The sequence below is a fragment of the Pogonomyrmex barbatus genome, unplaced genomic scaffold, assembly GCF_055798465.1.
Source record: "Pogonomyrmex barbatus isolate J1 unplaced genomic scaffold, ASM5579846v1 scaffold11, whole genome shotgun sequence".
In the NCBI taxonomy this organism is placed as follows: domain Eukaryota; kingdom Metazoa; phylum Arthropoda; class Insecta; order Hymenoptera; family Formicidae; genus Pogonomyrmex; species Pogonomyrmex barbatus.
Genome location: NW_028297107.1, coordinates 4,455,557 through 4,474,492, shown reverse-complemented (window position 1 = coordinate 4,474,492; position 18,936 = coordinate 4,455,557). Strand labels below are relative to the sequence as shown.

Genomic DNA, 18,936 nt, shown 5'->3' with positions numbered 1-18,936 from the left:
AACAAAATTAAATTTTGAGAAAAATAAATAAATCGAAGGACAGTTACCTGAAAAAAAAAGAATTGTCCTTTAGGATAAAGGACGTAAGGACATCACCGTACAGAATACGATCTTAAAAGAGAAATTATATGAAATATAATTTAAGTAATCCAAAAAAGTATGATATTGACAAAGTTGTTTGAATTACTGCAAGTTTTGTCTCACTCATGAAAGAAAAACGCTTTCACAATACATAGAATTACATTACATAGAAAACAAGCCGAGGTTAGCGTTGAGTTAGATCTGCGGTTTATTGCCAAACAGGGTAGAATGATAAAATCATGGAGCGTGGGTGTGAACGAGGATATGTATGGTGATTGTTGATATTCACAATGAAAAACTGACTTCAACTCGACAGTGGAACACCGAATTATTTCTTCCTGCGACGTACTACGAAAATACTCTGCGAAAATGTAGGGATACACGTTATACATCATTTCGATATTTAGAAACTGTGTGAACAGGATTGACTTAATTATCGGTGTCAATTTCAGGAATTTTGTAAAAGCTTTTAGTACTCGGCTCGAAAAGATATAGATTTGAAAATCATTCATCTACTTGTTTGATATTATTAAATATTCTTAGTGAAGAAATTATGTCAAATAGAATATCTATGATATAATATCTGTGTTTACCATACATTTTACATTTGTTGACAGGTATAAAATTATCATTACTTTTCTTGTTATTATCTCTTTAATACGAGGAGAAGATTACTATGAGATTCTTGGTATAAGCAGATCAGCTGGGCAGGATGAAATTCGAAAAGCTTTCAAGAAGCTGGCTATTATCTACCATCCCGACAAAAATACTGTACATAAATATAAAGATTATAATATACTATATTGTTGTCTGCCTTGCTAATAATATTTTAATGCTTCAGGATGATCCAGATGCACATGATAAGTTCGTTCGATTAACAAAAGCTTATGAGACGTTAAAGGATAATGATTTAAGAAAAACATATGATCTTTTTGGAGAAGATGGCTTTAAAAAATCTAATAAACAAACCTATTATTCTTCGAGTTATTATCAACACAGTTTTATATATCAATATGATGAAAATGTTGTTTATTTGACAAAAAATGATTATTGTGAGTATACAGCTTTTTTTCTGTATTTCTTATTAAGTATGAAACGAAATATATTAATGTTAATAATGCATTAATGATTGAATTAATGATTCAATTGAGTATTAATTTATGTTTATGTGCATTTTTATATAGTTGAGAGCATTATTAATTCTGACTCAAGTTGGTTTGTAAACTTCTATTCTCCAATGTGCAGCCATTGTCATCACTTAGCACCAGTTTGGAGAAAGGTTGCTAAATTACTTAATAGTGTCATGAAAATTGCAGCAGTTAACTGCGAATATGATAGGATGTTATGTCATCAAGTGGGAATCCATGTCTATCCTACATTGCTTTATTTTAATAAGGTATATGTATATAAAGAATATGTCGGATTCCTCTTATTATATAATTTTTCAGATAATTACATAATCTATATAATTTACATATTTCTATATGGATTGTATTTGTTAATTAGTTACTAATAAGAAATACTAATTCGTTTTTGTCCCAAAGCATTCACAAAATGGAGTACATTACAATCAGGAAAGAACACAACAGGCTATTATACGTTTTGCATTGAATAAATTAAATATTCAAGTACCTGAAATAAACGAATCTCAGTGGGAGTTGTTTTTACGTGGCAAAAATATTGTCCAAAGACCCATATTAATTTTTATTTGTGGTATCCAACGGAATTGTTTCACTTCTAATGAAAGACTTATAGTAGGAGCTACATTCGTAAGTGTCGCGTTATTTTTATTTATACAAAATTATTTTCTTAACAAGAAAATATATTTTTATCTACACAAAAGCAAGCCACTATCGTGTTGAAATATGTTTTTTAACGAATGTTTTTTTGTTGTAATTATTTTAAATATTGTAATATATGCTTTTATATATTTTAATTATTGTAATATATGCTTTTTTCAGGATAAACTTATTGATGTAAGAATGTTTACATGTGAGAGTGATAGTTGTCATGATAAAATATCTCATAATATATATGCTGTTTATCTACCAACATATAATATATCTTTTTGGGAGCCTACATACTACTTTAATAGCATATCTGACATAAAAACATTGATAGAAGAACTCTCAAGCCAATTGCCTAATCCACAGGAGTTGTCTGATAATGACTTTGAGGTGAGCAAAATATTAATTTGCTAGTTTTACTATACATTATGTCATTTTAAAAATTTTATTTTTATCGAGAAAGTTTATTACGATTTGCAGCATATTAGGAAAGCAAAGTCCAATGTTATTTGGCTCGTATGCTTTTACTTCGACGATGTAAGCTTACTAGATTTGAATTTGCAAATAAAGAAGCTTTCAGCCAGTATTAATATAGGTAGATATTTTTGTAATTCATTAATGAATATTTCATCAAGTATAAAATTTTTACACAGCATAAAGTATTTTCTTGCAGGTAAAATAAATTGTGACAGATATAGAGATCTTTGTTCTAAATTGAGTTCTAAAGTCAATGTATTGAGTTATCCAATGTGGGGTGTGATTAAACCAGGTGGAACATTTGAACTGAACCATGGAAAGAATATGAAAAATGATATTCTTAAGTTTACGCAATTTAGTATGAAAGCTACAAACTTTAGAACTCTGTTTGTAGAGGAGGCGTCATCGATATTACAAAAGGGTAATAATTTTGTATCATAATTGTAAATTGTATTTTTAAAAGGTTTGACTGCATACTAACTGCAGCAAAATATTACAGGAGATGAAGCATGGTTTCTAAATTGGTTTACACCGCAGTATCCACTTTGTATAGAGTTTTTGTTGGAACTTCGAAAGGCATCGTTAGAATTTGACCCGTCGAAAATCCGTTTTGGTACTATTGATTGTACCGTTCATACTACGTTGTGCCGTCAATACAATATCCAATATTATCCTACGTCAATGCTTATAAATGGTAGCGATATACATCAGTTCACGTCGAAAATGACAGCTACGTATGTTATTCAATTGATTCGCGAAAAAATAAATCCATCAGGTAAAAGATATGATAAAAAGAATTATATTATAATGGTGTGTGTATATTCATTTTATTCGATTATACAGTTATAGAACTAACATCGAAAAATTTTAATCATAAATTGGCGATGAAGACAAGTAAAGTTATGTGGATTGTTGATTATTTTGTATCATGGTGTGGGCCGTGTCAAAAATTAGCACCTGAATGGATAACTGTTGCAAAATCGCTGAATAATTTATCGTTTGTGAAAGTGGCTAGCGTAAATTGTGAGACTGAGGCTTCCTTATGCCAGTCTCAAGGTGTACGTTCTTATCCCAACATTAGATTGTATCCGTTAGGAAGTGAGGGACTGAGTACAGTCGCGTGAGTCATAATTTTCCTGCTGTTCATGCATTCGTATAAATCGCGTGTCACAATAGATATCTCAATATGTATCTTATCGTGCATTTTTATTATTTGTTTACAGGTTGTACAATGGACAACGAGATTCATTATCTATATTAACATGGATAACAATGTTCTTCCCGAAGAAAGTTTATGATTTGCAGTCCTCTAACTACCGGGAGTCATTGGATAGCAAGCACATATGGATCATCAATTTTTATTTACCGCGTTGTTGGTATTGTCAAAAAATGGAACCCGAGTTTGCAATTGCTGCTCAGGTATAAATGCTGTTTCATAATTAATTTAGCTTTCTGTAACTTTTGATGAAAACTAAATCGATTACAAATTCTGCTTTAATTTCAGTTGCTGGACAAAGTAAAATTTGGAAAAGTTAATTGTATGTATGGATGTGCACAGATACACTCTTTTCCGACGTTAATGTTATATAATTCTAAGCATACAAAAGAAAGTAGGCATGGCGGTATTAAACTTGATGCGACGACGGCTGAGGAGATCAGGGATAAAATTTTAAGAATTATTAATTCTCGCGCAAAACATGATGAACTGTAATAGACAAAGTGCCTAAATTGAATTTAGAACTTTTATTTTATCGTTACAATCATACATAAATTCTTTCTTTAAAATAAATACAAATAAATTAACATTTGTACCATCACAGATTTGATATATAAATTCGTAAAATATATTATTAATTTCTTATTCATTTAATAATGAATGATAAGTTTAAATTGTTATATTTTATATATTAAGTTTATATATATTGGAAAAATATAATATATGGATTGAGTAATAGATATTTATTCATTAAAATAATGGAAAAGAAATATTTGACGAATTTATATTATCAAATGAATATTGGTATAAAAACTAATTTATGTGAAAGCATAGTGCCAGAAAGAAAGTTTACATGATTTTTTGTTTCCGCCATTTGACTTATTGAATTGATGCGATGAGAAGTAGAAGATTTTAAAAAATTTTAGTAATGTACTTATCTGTAATTGATGTTTAATTGCTCCATTCTGACATGTCCGCTCTTCCAGAAGCAACAAGGAAGACATCTAGACTAGATTTTTAGTCCCATTGTGATACTTTTATATATTTTTGTATAACATTTAATAAAACATGAACAAATGTATGAACAAATTAATAAGATCTAGAGAATTTCTCTTTTCCTCTCATTCAAGTATTAAATTTGATCGCAAAAAAGTAGTTTTCAGTATTTGTTGGAGGTTCCGTTTGCGCAGTAAGAGACATGAATATCATGAATTTCATTTATTAACATGAGATAAATCAAATTCTCTCCTAATATTCCTGATATTTTTAAATATCATTAAAAAATAAGTTTCTTTAATTTTTTCTCTTTACAAATGCATTAACTTGAGATTTGACTGCGTTCTTTCTAAAAATAGTGTCTACAAGCGTATAACTATTACATAAATATAAGAGTAAATACAGAGATAAATATATTCTATAAAAGACGTTGCACCATTACGTTTTCGTGCGTGTTTGTCATTGTATTTAAATGCAATATATATCCAAATATTTTATATATAAAATATTTTACATTTTACACATATAGATATTTAAAACTAGTTGTAGCTTCAAAACTTACAAATATATAAATCAATAATATATAGAATAACATATAATAAAAAAATATCTAAATGTGCTTCTTCTTTTTGTATGTTCTCCTCTTTTCTTATTGTTACATTAATTACTAATATTTATGAATAGAAAGTGTAATTTTCATTTTGTCAACAATGATTAAAAACATTGATTTAAAGATGGAATGTGTATTTAACTGAAAAAAAACTATGTAACAACATTCCATGTGGCACGCATGCGCTTAGAAACTGTTAATAAATTTAAGTTACACTTTATGTCATTGATATCCAAAAATAATTTTTCTTTTGACTAATTTTCCTTTATGTTATCTTTTAATATAAATTGAGAGAAATATTTTCTTTCAAATAGAATATAAATAGTTTTTAATACGAATGTACTTTCTGATATCACATAAAATCGCGGTATGCGAAGGCAGTGCTAATAGAAAAATGCAAATAAAAATTCAAGAAAGTAATGTAGCCGCTTTTACAGCGTAGATAATTAAAAAACAATTAATACATAACTTTTCTAACATTTCTAAAGATCTGTTTCTAAAGATTTTTTTTTAATGTAAGACAGATTCTTAATATCAAAAGTTTTATAAAATAGAATTTATCACTCATATATAAGTTAATTTCTTGATATCGCACATGTTTTATTACATCGTATCTTTGGTCGATGTCGAAGAGACAAAACCTAACAGTTATGAATCTGACAAAATTGCAATACATACAGACTGCAGTGTAAATTAATCTAAATACATAATTCAACAAATTCAACTTAAAATAACATATATTGCGACATATTGCTATTTATTGATAAATTATATTATTAACGAAAGAAGTTGTCTGTTAAAACTTTTGATCAAATTGAATTAAATTCTATTGCCATATAGAATTCGAAAACAAAATATTCTCACTGATATATATAATAAAATAATTCCTTTAGTTGTTAACAAATTAAATTATTGAAGTTTAGGTTCTTTTCTTAGAATATGCAAAATCTATACTTTTAATCCAGTCTTTTATCTTTTATACTTTTGCATTATCTACCTTCAAATTTTTTTCTTTTTTCTTATACAGTATATCTCAAAAAGATTTTATCTAACTTTGGAAATAATTCTATTTTATTTTGAGAATATATTTCTAAAGTCAGAATGTATCTTTTAAAAATATCCTGTAATATCTTTCTAAAAAAAAAATCTATTTGCTTTAGCCTATTTCAATGCAGTCTCTCGTTCATTAGTGATGTTTTGTAATTCAGGACACTTATTTAAAAAGAATTGAAGTTATAAATCATAAATGTAATTCCAAAATTTCGATTGTATTAATATAACAACTTAATATATTTTATGAAAAAATCAATATTCTAAATTGTTTTTATACTAATATATCATTAAAGCATCGCATACTATGTGTATAATTTTACATATATGTATATATGTATATATAATCTCCATATATTTCAGAAAAATATTATTTTAAAGATATCATTGTATCGTATCTTTTGCTGGTCTCGATTATTATGCATTAACTATTTAAAGAATAAAATTATTGCAAATATATATGTCCCCTGGCCTTGATAATTATTATCAAAGTAAGATAATATACACATAATATGATACAGCTGGTTGTAAAAGTATAATTTTATCATTTTCGAACCTGTGAATCACTGACACGCACGATTAATAAATCATGCTAATATCCATCGTCTTACGACTCTAAACATTAATTGTTTGTAAAACGTAATAAATTATGATACAAAAATTGTATATTATGTGTCGCGTTTCGATGGCGGTATTAAATGTTCTGGTAGCTCAGCCGGTAGATCGTATCCTTCGAGCTTTACATTAATCAGATGCATGGCTAAGGCAAATTCGTCAGAATCTAAGAATCCATCTTTATTAACATCTGAAAGTTTCCAGATCTTCCCAAGCACGCTGTTCGGCAATTTGGACTTAACCATTTCTGACTTGGCCGCTAATAGTACAGATTTTATATAAATCAATTAGATTATTTTATTCCAAGAAGAATAAATATATTGTCTGTAAGAAAATTTGTCAGTCTCACCTGCTCCCGTAATTTTTCCGTCTTGTGGTCCAAGTGATTCAAAGATACTATCATATTTATATCTTTCTTTATTTACGATCCATTCTGGTTCACCTGCACCAGCATCGATTCCTTCTCCTCTTTTGTATCCAAATGGACTAACTTGATCTTCTACACCCTCAAATGCACCTCCTAAAATCAAACAAGTAAAATATATATAAATGTTTATCTATATAATTTACACATATATATCATATGTAACGTATTGTTTATACATTTTCTTATATTAATTTGTTAATTACCTAATAAATTCATCTTTCCTTTGGCAAAAATTTTATGAAAAATTGAAAATTCTTTCAGCAATATTTCAACTTAAGATTAAAGATATTTAAATAATCGTTATTAAACATACCTTTAATTAGTGGTTCAGATACTGTAGTGATTTCTTCATGTGGTATCATAGCCATAAGCTTCGCGATATCTTCAGCAAGCATTTTATCTACCACTTCTAATAATTTCGGCTTCAGAGGATTGAATTTACTAAAATCATGATGTGCTAAGCTCTCTTGCATCTTTTTTAGATCTGGGAAATCACCAGGTGAAATCTGTTGTTCTCTTTGAATTTGATCATAAGTCTGGCCCAAATTTTTGATCAGTTCTTTTTTCTTGGTATCCTTGCCAAACATGCTCGGCATGTCTTTTCGTAAAGCGCTTATTATATATGCGTGAACCTTTAATATAGAATGAGTTTTTTCAATTGTACTATATCTAAAATTTTAAACTGCAAAAAGATGAATACAAATTTTTTGTACCTTTGCTAGACGTGCTCGTTTGATTAAGTCATTAAGTTTTCTTAATGCAGCGTTTTTTGGAAGTGATTGCATATCTCTGAATAAATCTTGCTCCTCATCTTCAAATAATCTGAAAGAAAATTCACATATATACAACTTGTAAATATAAAATCTTGTATAAAAATAAAAAAATAAGTGATGAAAAGTAGAAAACACAAAAATGCATGTACCTTCTATTAACATCATATCGTAATGGTTGATCCCAGAATGAGCCAATATAAACTCTAGCTACCTCTGGAGTTTGTAATACCTTTCCTAATGACCACATTAAAGCACCATATACTCTCATAAGTTGTTGATGATCTATCATATCAGCTTTGTTAAGAACAATTCTAATTTTATCATCATGCCCACGTAAGGCTTCAATAGATCTACGGAATTCATCTGATATATCAAGCTTATGAGCATCAAATAGCAAGATAATCCTATCTACACGTTCAGCAAACCATTCTAAGACACCAGTGAAATCATAGCCTCTGTCAACCTAAAAGAAACATTCTGTACTTAAAACACTAGTTGTACTTATATTTATATGTGAATATATATATTTTTATCTATAGAAGCAGAAGTATATACAAAAGTGATACCTACTCGTTGTTTCTCACCAGACAATATACCAGGTGTATCTACTATGGATATACCTTTTAAAACAGGTGAGGCTACAGTTGAGCACTGGAATCTATTCAAGAATGCATTGCCAAATTTCGAAAGTGGCCTAAATTGTTTATTTGGATCTACGACCAAGGCATTTCCAGGAATGACTCCTTCTTTCTCATCATACATGACTGCTATAAAACGATCAGTGGTAGGTTCTGGTCCAATCCTAATTCCAGGGAAGTCTCTCTCCAATAGATATTTAATGAATGTGGTTTTGCCGGTAGAGTATTGTCCAACCAAAAGAATCATGGGTTTCGCATCAAAATCTGGATCATCGAGCTGTGGCGAATGAAAGTCATGGAACTGATAGTATTGTTCCAGTGGTAGCAGTTTGGATTTATATATTCTCTTGAGGCCTTCGGTGACATTTTCAAAAAGATCCTGCTTGCTGTTTTCTTCTCGATTTAGCCAGCTGAACATATTGGCGATCTGCAACAAATCAAATTTTATATTCTATCTAGTTGTGACTCATCTAGCTTATATTCTGAGAACTTGTCAGTTAGCACTAAGTAACGTCACGCACTATTAAGTATATTTCTATTACTTGAGTTTTTTTTAGTTCCAAGAGATAAAAAGAGATAAAGAGCAAATTAAAAGAGTAAGTTAAAAATCGAGATTGAAATTAATTCACATTAGTACAAATAGAAATCAGCCAACTGCATCAACGTAGCTCATAAAGGTTAAGGTTATCGCATTAATATCAAACTGTGCCGTCTGAAATCTCACTGTGCCTTCAAGAATCTCTGAGGGGACGACCCGAAAGGATATCACGTGGAACGCGGCCGTTTCTGCCCACTGAAAACTCGGCCACGCCGCGTTCCGTCGTCTCCGATATCTTGCTCGGCACCTCCTTTCCCTGATCGTACCTTTTCGGAAAAGAGCCTGAGACCTTCAATGGGACATCCGAAGCGAGTGACAACGAGGCGAGCAAAGTGCGAAAATGCAAAAAGTGTGAAAAAGAGCACATGGACGATCAGACCTAGGAAGGAGGGAGCGGGAGAGACAGATAAGGAGGGAGGGAAATAATTTGTCGAGCACCAACCTTTGTTCCGTCAGTCAAGGATGAATAAGCACGCTTGACAGAGCGCGACGGGCGCGAGGACGAGCGTTGACTAATGGACACGACCAGCGAGCGCACGGCCAAGATGATGTCAATGACAACGGCGACGAGGTGGTGGTTCGCCGCCGACGTGACGTATGCCCAACCGATCACGGAAGATCGCGAGCGACGCGGATTTCCGGAGCGGACGTAGTGGTAGTGACGGCGGCGATGAAGGTGGTAGTGGTGGTAGTGATGGTAGCGATGGTAGCGATGGTGGCGACGGTGGCGACGATGGCGGTGGTGGCGGAAGAGCGGTCGCTGTGCACACGATCACCAGCGATGACGTAACCTTGGTTGGAGGCGCGTCGCGTCGCGTTGCGCGAGCACCTCGCGGGAAAAACGAGCGAGCGATCGCAAGGCGGAGCCGCGCCCGATAAACCGGGGACCGATATATCACGCTCGATCCGAAAACATCCTCTGCCACCCCCGAGCCACCTCGTGGAGCGATACACGTGACACGCGACCGACCCGACCCGATCTGACGTGACACGCGACGCGACCGATGACACAGATGCGACGACACGATAGGTATGTACATTCGACGACACGATAGGTATGTACATTCGACGACACGATAGGTACATTCGTTTATGTAGCCACTATCGCAGATGTCGTTTACTCCGTCTGCGAAAGCGACTGCAGCGCAAACGAACACGCGTAAACGAACACGAAAATGAATTTCATATGAAACGAAAAGAGTCAGAAACGAATAAAAATTGATTTAAGTAAAATAAAAATAATACGAGGTAAGTTAACAGAAAAGTTATGAAATTTGTTAATTCATGTTTGCGATCAGATTAATCTAAAAATGCATATCTCTCTTGAGTGTAGATTAAAAATCTAAACACACAAGCTCATATTCCTCTTTCGAAATAAATAAATAGATTTATAAGTTACAAAAATTACAAACTCATTTTTTTTTAAATCAGCCATCACCATTTAATATCAGCCAATACTATATTGTTCAATAAAATTGGAAATCGACCATGTACGGCTTATAAAATACAACTTTTTGATTTATATATTTACCTTGAAAGATCTTTTCGTGGGGCGAAAATGAGATTGAAATGTTTTGTGCATATGATTAATTCTGTCTGACCGCGAGTCAGAGTCTGATGAGCTACAAGAATCTGAGCTATAATGAGCTTCCATTATCATATCAGTTATCAGATATAATTTCCATTATAATTTCTGAAAATAAAATTTTTTAAAATAAAATATGCTTAAAGATATAATTCACAAAAAATTAATATTTACTTTTAAATAAAATTCATTTACTTTAAATAAAATTCATAGATTAAATATTTTTATAATATCCATTGTTTATATCAATTTTAATATTAATAAAAATATTATCTTTTTTATACAATGAAAAAATTTTATTACATTTCAATTATTCGAATATAAATTTATGTATAAAATTGTCTTTTTACATACTATTCAAACAATCGGCTCTTTCTGTCGGAAGATACGATTCGTGCAATTATTCAGCTATCCGTTCGGTAAATTTCGATCACGTGACAAGCAGATGAGAAAGTAGATGCACAAAACACTACTAAACGAATGTACCCTGCCTGCGTGACAGAACAGGTTGTCAACAATGACTATCACACTGACATCGAATTCAATACTGACAACTGGCGATTATCGAAAGGCGCGAGATAGAGGAGGGGAAAAGGGAAAAATGCTGACTCGAGGAATCGGATTCGCATTTCAAACTATGTTTCAAAATTCACGGCACTTAAAATTTATAATATATGGTGAACTATACATTTTTAATACCAGCAATGAATTTTGAAAGACATTATTGTTAGTTACGATTGCACTTAAATTTATTCATGAATAATGATCCAATGCTTTTGATTTGTAATTTATGCATACTGAAGAGAATGAGTATCTTGGAAAAGATGAGTTGAAATACGCTTTTTACGCTTATTTCAAATAGTGTGTAGGATTTCACAACTGTGAAAAACACAATCAGGAATTAAAAAAGCGTAAATATAAGTTTTACACAATATAACAATTTTAAACTATTATAAATATCTGCAGATTCTCTTTCTTGTTTTATTTCCATTTAAATTTTCCTTTCTGACTTTTGAATATTTTTGTATTTTGCATTTCAGATAACAACTAGACGTTATTTGTCATCTAAATAACAACAAATAAATTTATCGTCTAAGTAACATCAACTTGTTACTTGATTTCATGTTATTTCCGTATGAAGTTGGGCACTCTCCATTCTTGGGGGGGGGGGGGCGAGGTTGTCTGCGATTATTCAAACCCCACCGCAACCGCCATTGCAAACGAATCGTCTGATGGTCATCTACCGAATTCGACGGAAAAATATGGTAAATTCACAAAAATTCCTTCTAATCTAGGTTGAATGCCAAAGAATGTGGGAACACGTCAAAGTATAATAAATCTCGCTCTTAATCTAGGATCGGAGATAAGGGTGTTGATAAAGAATTACATAAAAAACTATCTGTTCTTGGAAAAAAAAAAATTTGAAATATTTTGCGTTTATCATGTATACATAACGCTTCTCAAGGGATGTTTTAAAAGCACCAAATAAATAATGCTTCTTCTCTTTTCTCCAGCTTTCTCTGCATTAATAAACGAAACTCTACTCCATTAGTAAATGAAGCTTTTGTTCTTCCTCTCTAATTAACAATAGTCGTTGAGGCATATCTCGTTGTATCAGAAATTATTAAAAATTACGATACTAATATTTAAAAAACAAATTAATAGCTCATAGTTAACGCGAAGTAGGAATTAATTTATTTTTCCTTTATTTAATTATTATTCGATTAATTTATCTAAAAAATTATTTTATTATCTTTTTTACTTTCGCTTGGAAACCTGAATGTGAATAATCGTGTGGTAATCATTAAAAAGGGAAAATGTTCAGCGAATAACTATTGTCATTATTTGCCACGTGATTATTATTTTTTTTTTTTTATATATAATTTGCCGGTGCGGTCGAGCATGAAAAAATAAGTTCGCAGAATCGGAAAAATATAGGGTATCCCAGATCGCTGGGATTTTCTTTCTTTCGTACACGCGGCCAATTACGTAACATCGTAACCGTAATGAATGACAGTGACATAACGAAGCCGTGATGTTAACAATGTGTGACCATGCCAAGAGACAATCGATAACCATAACCTTCTCTCATGCAAGCTCGATCGAATTGCGAATCTCGAGGCATGCGGCGGATTCGCGCAAATATAAAACACCGGTATTCAAAACGTCAAACAGTGAGTCAAAGCGATAAGCTTCCTGTCTTATCTTTCCTATTAAACGTAGCATTCAATCCGCGAGCAGTTCTTTTGATTCAGACTGATCTAAAAATGAAATATTACGGAAGCAGCGGTAAAATTAATAAGAGGCGATATCTCGCTGAGAGAAAAAATTGTAGTTACAATCGATTCTTTCATAGCGATCTTACCCGAGAAAAACTTGGCGAAATATCAGATCGAAGTGTTATCATATTGAATAAATATTTGCCCGGCAAATATATTTACTTCATTGTCATCGACACCTCGAATTATTTTCTCGTTCACTCTTTGCAAAAAAAAAAAAAAAATATTTTTAATTCGTTTAATTCGTTCGCGGAAATGTGAACAGAACAATTAATTGAAATCGCGTAATGACTAGATCGTCCAATTATCCGTTCAATGGATTGGAAAATATGACACGCATTGAGACTCAACGTTGTATATTCCTCCACCGAACTGAGCACGACTGTTTAATTGCTAATTGCGTACGCACTATTCGGTACAACAGACAATAGTTCACGCCAATAATCGTACATGATATTACGCAATGATATGCAAAACGTCCAGTGTCAGCTGTTGCATAAGCAAAACGGGCACATCCCGGTTAAACGATTTCGTGTCCATTTATTCGTCTTAACGAGCTCCGCTTGAATTACAACTGGTGTGCTGGGATACCGAGTTATAACGTGCACTTTATTACGCACTCAACCATAACATCCGCAGTTTCCCTAAGGAAAGCAATACGGATGTCTTTAACAATGCAACGAATTCTGAAGTGATTTAAACTTATAAAAATACAGCATTTTTCAATACGCAAACGTTTAATTTCTTATAATCATCTACTTTTATATTTTTGATATGAACATTTTGTTTATAATATAATTTCATATTTTGGTCACATAAATCTATATCTATTTTAATAAAGTCACAGATCTTCTAGTCATTAATAATTTCTTATCTTTTTGTACATCTGCATTTTAGTTCTGTCTATAAAAGTTAACTTGATTTATAGTGTGTCTAAAAATTATTTGCAATTAATTGAGTGAAAAGAAAAAGCAAAACAACAAATAATTTAATCTAAGAGAATGATTGAAACATTCCTTTATAAAGAACAATCTTTTATTGCAAGAGGAGAACATAATAGAAGTTGCAAAATAAGAACATAATAGAACTGTATTTTCTCAGAAAAATGACGAAGGGATTTCTTTGACTATTTTTTATATAAAAACTTCTATCTTATATCACTGTCAATATAGACATTGCTTGCAATGATATCTTTTTATCATTTATCAGTATTGCATAAGATACTGATGATTCCATTTCTTTCATAACTATCGATGATAGTCTGCAATGAGATATCAGAGGCGCCTTCTGTGTCAGACGTCTTGTACTGTGTGTTCATACCGACAAATAATTATTGAACAAATCAAATTTATAAATTTATTTATATTTAATACACATTTTACTTTTACAGAATATGCAGACACTTCACAAATTGGTGGATCCTTTGTGAGTACGCGTGCAGAAGAAAAATGGAGTACATATATAAATAACAACATTGTTTCATTGACAAATCAATATTGTTAAGTACAACAAAATTTTCTATTATAATCATGTAAATAAAATGCTATTCTGTTCTCATCTTATACATAGATTTGGTTTTTATAGTTGAATTAATATATATTCGTACTTAAAATTTTATATATATATATATATATATATGTATATTTTATTTTAAGTATATATATATATATATATATATATATATATTTAAAGTTTTTATATATATATATATATATATATATATATAAAATATATATATAAAGCTTGATGAAAGCAAGTAAAAAATTTTAGTGCAATTTCCTACAGCGATAAAAAACAGATCTATAACTTCGATATGATTTATGTCGTCAAAATGATAACAAATATCGTCAGCTTGCTACCTAATCTGTTATATGCATATCATTATCACTTCGTAATAATATTCAAATATAAGTGCATAAAAGTGCATTTACAATTTGTTGCCAAGACTTAACACGACTTACAATAATCGTTCTTACATCAAAACTGACTTAAATATTAATCTTAGGATTACATACAAGTTACATTAAGCAGAATTAACATTATGCCTTTTGTTCACTTTATATGCATAATAATAGTAATAATCTGACATAAAACTATAAACATACAAGTTGATATTAATCGAATACAGCAGTTAAGTTAAGCGATTATTCAATTTACATTCCTCGTCCCAATTATCTGGAATCATATCTTGCCATGTTGTCTTCAGATTGTGGAGTAGACAAGGATTCCCACAATTAGGAATTTCCAAAATATGAGCATTTTCTGTTTCCGTATTATTCAAATACAACGTCTGTGATAACAGAGAAAAAGAAAGAAAAGAGTTATATAATTATTATTCATTAATTTATAAGTTATTAGAATAACAATTATGAATATTACAGAGAATGTTGAATAATACACACGTGCAACATTAATATGAAAATAGGGTTTAGGAATTCCAGGCAAATCTCAGTCATTATGCATAATCTCTAAGTCGCTACGGTTGATTAATTGCATTAATAAAATGTAGTTTCCGATAATTACACACATATTCGTAATTTAAATTTGTTATGCGACTTGGAATAATGACGTGTAATAAAAATTCTTAGATGGGATTTGAAGCGCTTTTAAGTCTCCGATATTTGAAACAATTTCTAATAAAAATAATTCGTAATAACGTCGTAAACTTTTACGATAACTATAAATATACCTTAACTTCATAATCATCGGGTCCATTATTGGCGAGATATAGCTCCAATATCAACGTCGCCCCATAATCGGGTTTAAGAAGCTCATTCGTAAATCCCATCGTTCTTAGCACATTGACGAGAGTTATGTCGTGAGCGGAATAAAAGTAAGACCGTTTCGAATCATTTTTATTCTGTTCCATGTTATATAAAATCTCTTTCAGCAGCGGACCTGAAAATATCGAAAAACAGTTTAATGATATGCAAGATGCAATTTATAAAGTGCACTCACAGCGGTATTTTTCGCTGTGCAGGAATACCTCCACGAAGACGTTTCTGAATAGTGCCTTCGGTAAAAATCGCCAAGCTGCGAGCGGCTATTTCGCGCATCTCGTTGTTGTAAAATTTCCGCGTCCATTCCGGAAGTTCTAAACCGTGTTTCTCCTCGATTTCGAGAGTGTTGTAAAGGAACTCGACGTCGGTGATCGTGCTCATATTCTGTCCAGTATGCTTCATCAATTCCTTATAATACTCAGCCATTTTCTTGCCGGACTTTTTATCTTCATCTATATACGCTTGTTTTAAAGCTTCCTTTAGCTTCGGGCATGGTGCCTTCACATTTATCAACTACAATATAACATTAAAAAATAAGTTTCTTCAACCTATATTGGACAATAACTTGTCATTGAATATTTTGGACAAATAACTTATCATTTATTTCGGACTGCTTGAAAATATTTTTTCTGCAACGGTTATTTTATTCAACATAAAATAATGAAATTTTATGAACAGAATAAAGCTAAAGATTCTATAAGATTACTTAAAGAATTTTAAGATTACTAAGAGAACTCTTTTTTTTTTAAATAAATTTTTAAAAAATTTTGAAAAGTTAATTTTTAAATCAAATTAAAATTTAAAATTTTATTTTATTTTATTAAAAAATAAATTTTTTAAATTTTAAAAACTTAAAAAAATTTATTTTAATCAGACTTCTTGATGTTATGGTTTTTTAGATGATAAGTCCGTTCCTGATTGTACCTTGTCCAACTCTCGTGGGATCGAGTGCACAGGAACGGGGGTCCACGCCAGATCGGGCACGAACATGTCTTCTGGTTCTGGTACGAACAATCCGGCGAGCAATGCCTGCGCCGACATGATGCAGCGATCTGCATAGCTGCTACGCACGAGCGTGGCCGTGCTCTCGAATTTACGACCGATTATAGCGCCATATTTTAAGCGTATCCACTGACCCACGTTATACAGCTGAAGCATTCCTTTCTAAAAGCGAATTTCAAAAATTGATAACACGCCAGGCATCATTATTCGCGCTCGATCGCGCGTTTTACAATCGCGCGGTACCCGATATCGCATTATGCGCAAAGATGCGAGATTAATTTATGGCGAGAGCATATATTATCGTATCGTATGCGTAGCATCGGTTTAACGGTATCTGTAATATATTACGAACCTTAGTCAAGGCGCCCCATCCACCGGGCCAGTGGTAATTTATGTAAGGATCCTTAGGATAAGTCTCTGTAGGATTTCGGTCACCGTGACGGAATATCTGTCAAAAAACAATGATTTCTATATAAAAGAGAAATATTCAATTGAATATTATATTATGTAAATTTATCGCGTTTTTCTTCAATTTTTTTTGTTTTCGAAATCCTTGATTAATTTGATATTTTAAAACAAGATTTGTTTAAATGCTCACCATTTTCCAAGGAATTAAAATAACAACACGTATACCTTTGATAATAGATATTATATAGATTTTGAATATGAATATAATAAATTAATATTGTTCATGATATTAAACTCATTAATTAAATGTCTCGCAAAATTGTGAAGTTAATAGATTCAAATTTCATTAAACGTAACATTAAAGCCAAATTAACGCGCGGCGTGTGCGGGAGCGGAATGACAGGGTGACGGGCCAACTGTGCTACTTACAAACGTGCTACTTACAAAAACCACCTGCTGTAACGTGTTATGTTTAATCGGAGATGCGAACGCTGTGTACGCTAACATCGTGCAAGCGATGAGGGTTCCGAGTATAACCACGCTCACGCAAACGCCGAGCTTTCTGGAACGGCAATTACCCATCGAGATTCGTCCTCTCGCTCGATCCATTTGGCCCAATTACACGTTTTCTGTGTGACGATCCCGTAACTTCTTCGATTGGAGACTAGAGTCGTAAACGAGAACTCGTTAGCGACTGGTGTAATGAGTCGAACACAAGCCGATAGTCATCAGGAACTGTCCCCTGTGCGAAATACAGTGTTTCCATCAGAGTGATTTGATATTGTCCTTTACCTCCTCCAAAATTTCAGTTTCTCCCATACGTTCTACTTTGAATTTTCCCTTTCATAAAAATTTATTCCAGATTTTATTGTTTCAAAAGTAACTTACGTCCACAGTGTGTGTAAACCAAGTATGTAAACCAAGTCTTCTTCTTGGCTATACGCTAAAATTTAAATAAATATTATTATATATTAAGTAGCTTATGTAGCAAATTTTTTATTTTCATAAAGAATTATGAAAATTTTATATTCAAATTATTTATTTTATATATTTTATATATATATATATACTTTTTTATAATTAATTCTTTTATTTCTTTTTTTTCTTTCATTTGTAGTATGACACATTTTTTAAGTGTATTAATTAGTTACAGAATAGAGAAATTTTTGAATTTCCAAAAATTCTATCTTGTTAGCCAATTAATATACTTGAAAAATTTATTATTTTGTAAAATTGTTATAAAATTTATTTGACAAATGAAATATTAATCTAAGACGTCTTTATTCTTACGTATCATATTTATTTTGTATATAAAAATGAAAATGTCTTAGACAAAATTATTATTATATAGATGTTATTATATAGATTCTATATTATTATTTCTATATTGATTGCTGCCAATATTAATAGCACAAGATTAAATTAATTGATTAAAAAATTTACGTTTTTCATTAAAAAAGAAAACAGTTTTTATTGTCTTTCCAATTTTTAGGAATTTTCTGTTTTTTCTCTTTCTTTTTGTTTTATTCCCTCAAAGGTTCAAATAAATAAAAAATTTCCCTCAAAGTGTAAAATAAGTTCAGTACATGTAAAATTATTTTGCGCAATTAAGAA

At 31.4% G+C, this 18,936-nt stretch overlaps 3 protein-coding genes and 1 long non-coding RNA gene across 7 annotated transcripts; 2 read left to right on the top strand and 2 right to left on the bottom strand.

Moving 5' to 3' along the window:
• Positions 1 to 15: 15 nt before the first annotated feature.
• Positions 16 to 4,657, top strand: LOC105425835 (endoplasmic reticulum disulfide reductase DNAJC10-like). Its single transcript, XM_011636779.3, has 12 exons — positions 16 to 452; positions 699 to 852; positions 923 to 1,133; positions 1,266 to 1,477; positions 1,626 to 1,850; positions 2,043 to 2,258; positions 2,349 to 2,463; positions 2,542 to 2,766; positions 2,845 to 3,120; positions 3,189 to 3,465; positions 3,569 to 3,764; positions 3,850 to 4,657. Coding segments are annotated over exons 1-12 (2,316 nt in total). The 5' UTR covers positions 16 to 450; the 3' UTR covers positions 4,057 to 4,657.
• A 107-nt stretch (positions 4,658 to 4,764) lies between these two features.
• Positions 4,765 to 9,942, bottom strand: LOC105425836 (putative achaete scute target 1). Of its 2 annotated transcripts, none has more exons than XM_011636782.3 (7): positions 9,711 to 9,942; positions 8,603 to 9,097; positions 8,182 to 8,495; positions 7,973 to 8,081; positions 7,573 to 7,891; positions 7,182 to 7,352; positions 4,765 to 7,091 (listed from the first exon to the last, which is right to left on the bottom strand). In XM_011636782.3, exons 2-7 carry the CDS (start codon positions 9,086 to 9,088, stop codon positions 6,886 to 6,888), a joined length of 1,605 nt encoding a protein of 534 aa, XP_011635084.2. In that variant the 5' UTR covers positions 9,089 to 9,097; positions 9,711 to 9,942; the 3' UTR covers positions 4,765 to 6,885. The 2 variants fall into 2 exon arrangements, with proteins under 2 accessions (XP_011635084.2, XP_088926921.1); XM_089070795.1 differs by lacking the exon at positions 9,711 to 9,942 and adding an exon at positions 9,535 to 9,643.
• Positions 9,943 to 10,157: 215 nt separating this feature from the next.
• On the top strand, positions 10,158 to 17,362 carry LOC148937727 (uncharacterized). 3 transcript variants are annotated; one of them, XR_016137950.1, is made up of 4 exons: positions 10,158 to 10,298; positions 11,894 to 12,118; positions 12,209 to 13,027; positions 14,523 to 14,694. It is a non-coding gene; the product is annotated as an uncharacterized LOC148937727 (long non-coding RNA). The 3 variants fall into 3 exon arrangements; XR_016137948.1 differs by lacking the exon at positions 12,209 to 13,027 and adding an exon at positions 16,812 to 17,362 and having other exon boundaries at positions 10,164 to 10,298; positions 11,995 to 12,118; positions 14,523 to 14,630; XR_016137949.1 differs by lacking the exon at positions 12,209 to 13,027 and having other exon boundaries at positions 10,164 to 10,298; positions 11,995 to 12,118.
• LOC105425878 (lysosomal acid phosphatase-like) lies at positions 14,934 to 17,931 on the bottom strand. The gene is made up of 6 exons (XM_089070799.1): positions 17,767 to 17,931; positions 17,267 to 17,362; positions 16,837 to 17,076; positions 16,119 to 16,425; positions 15,822 to 16,030; positions 14,934 to 15,422 (listed from the first exon to the last, which is right to left on the bottom strand). Exons 1-6 carry the CDS (start codon positions 17,929 to 17,931, stop codon positions 15,264 to 15,266), a joined length of 1,176 nt encoding a protein of 391 aa, XP_088926925.1. The 3' UTR covers positions 14,934 to 15,263.
• Between the last annotated feature and the right edge of the window lie 1,005 nt (positions 17,932 to 18,936).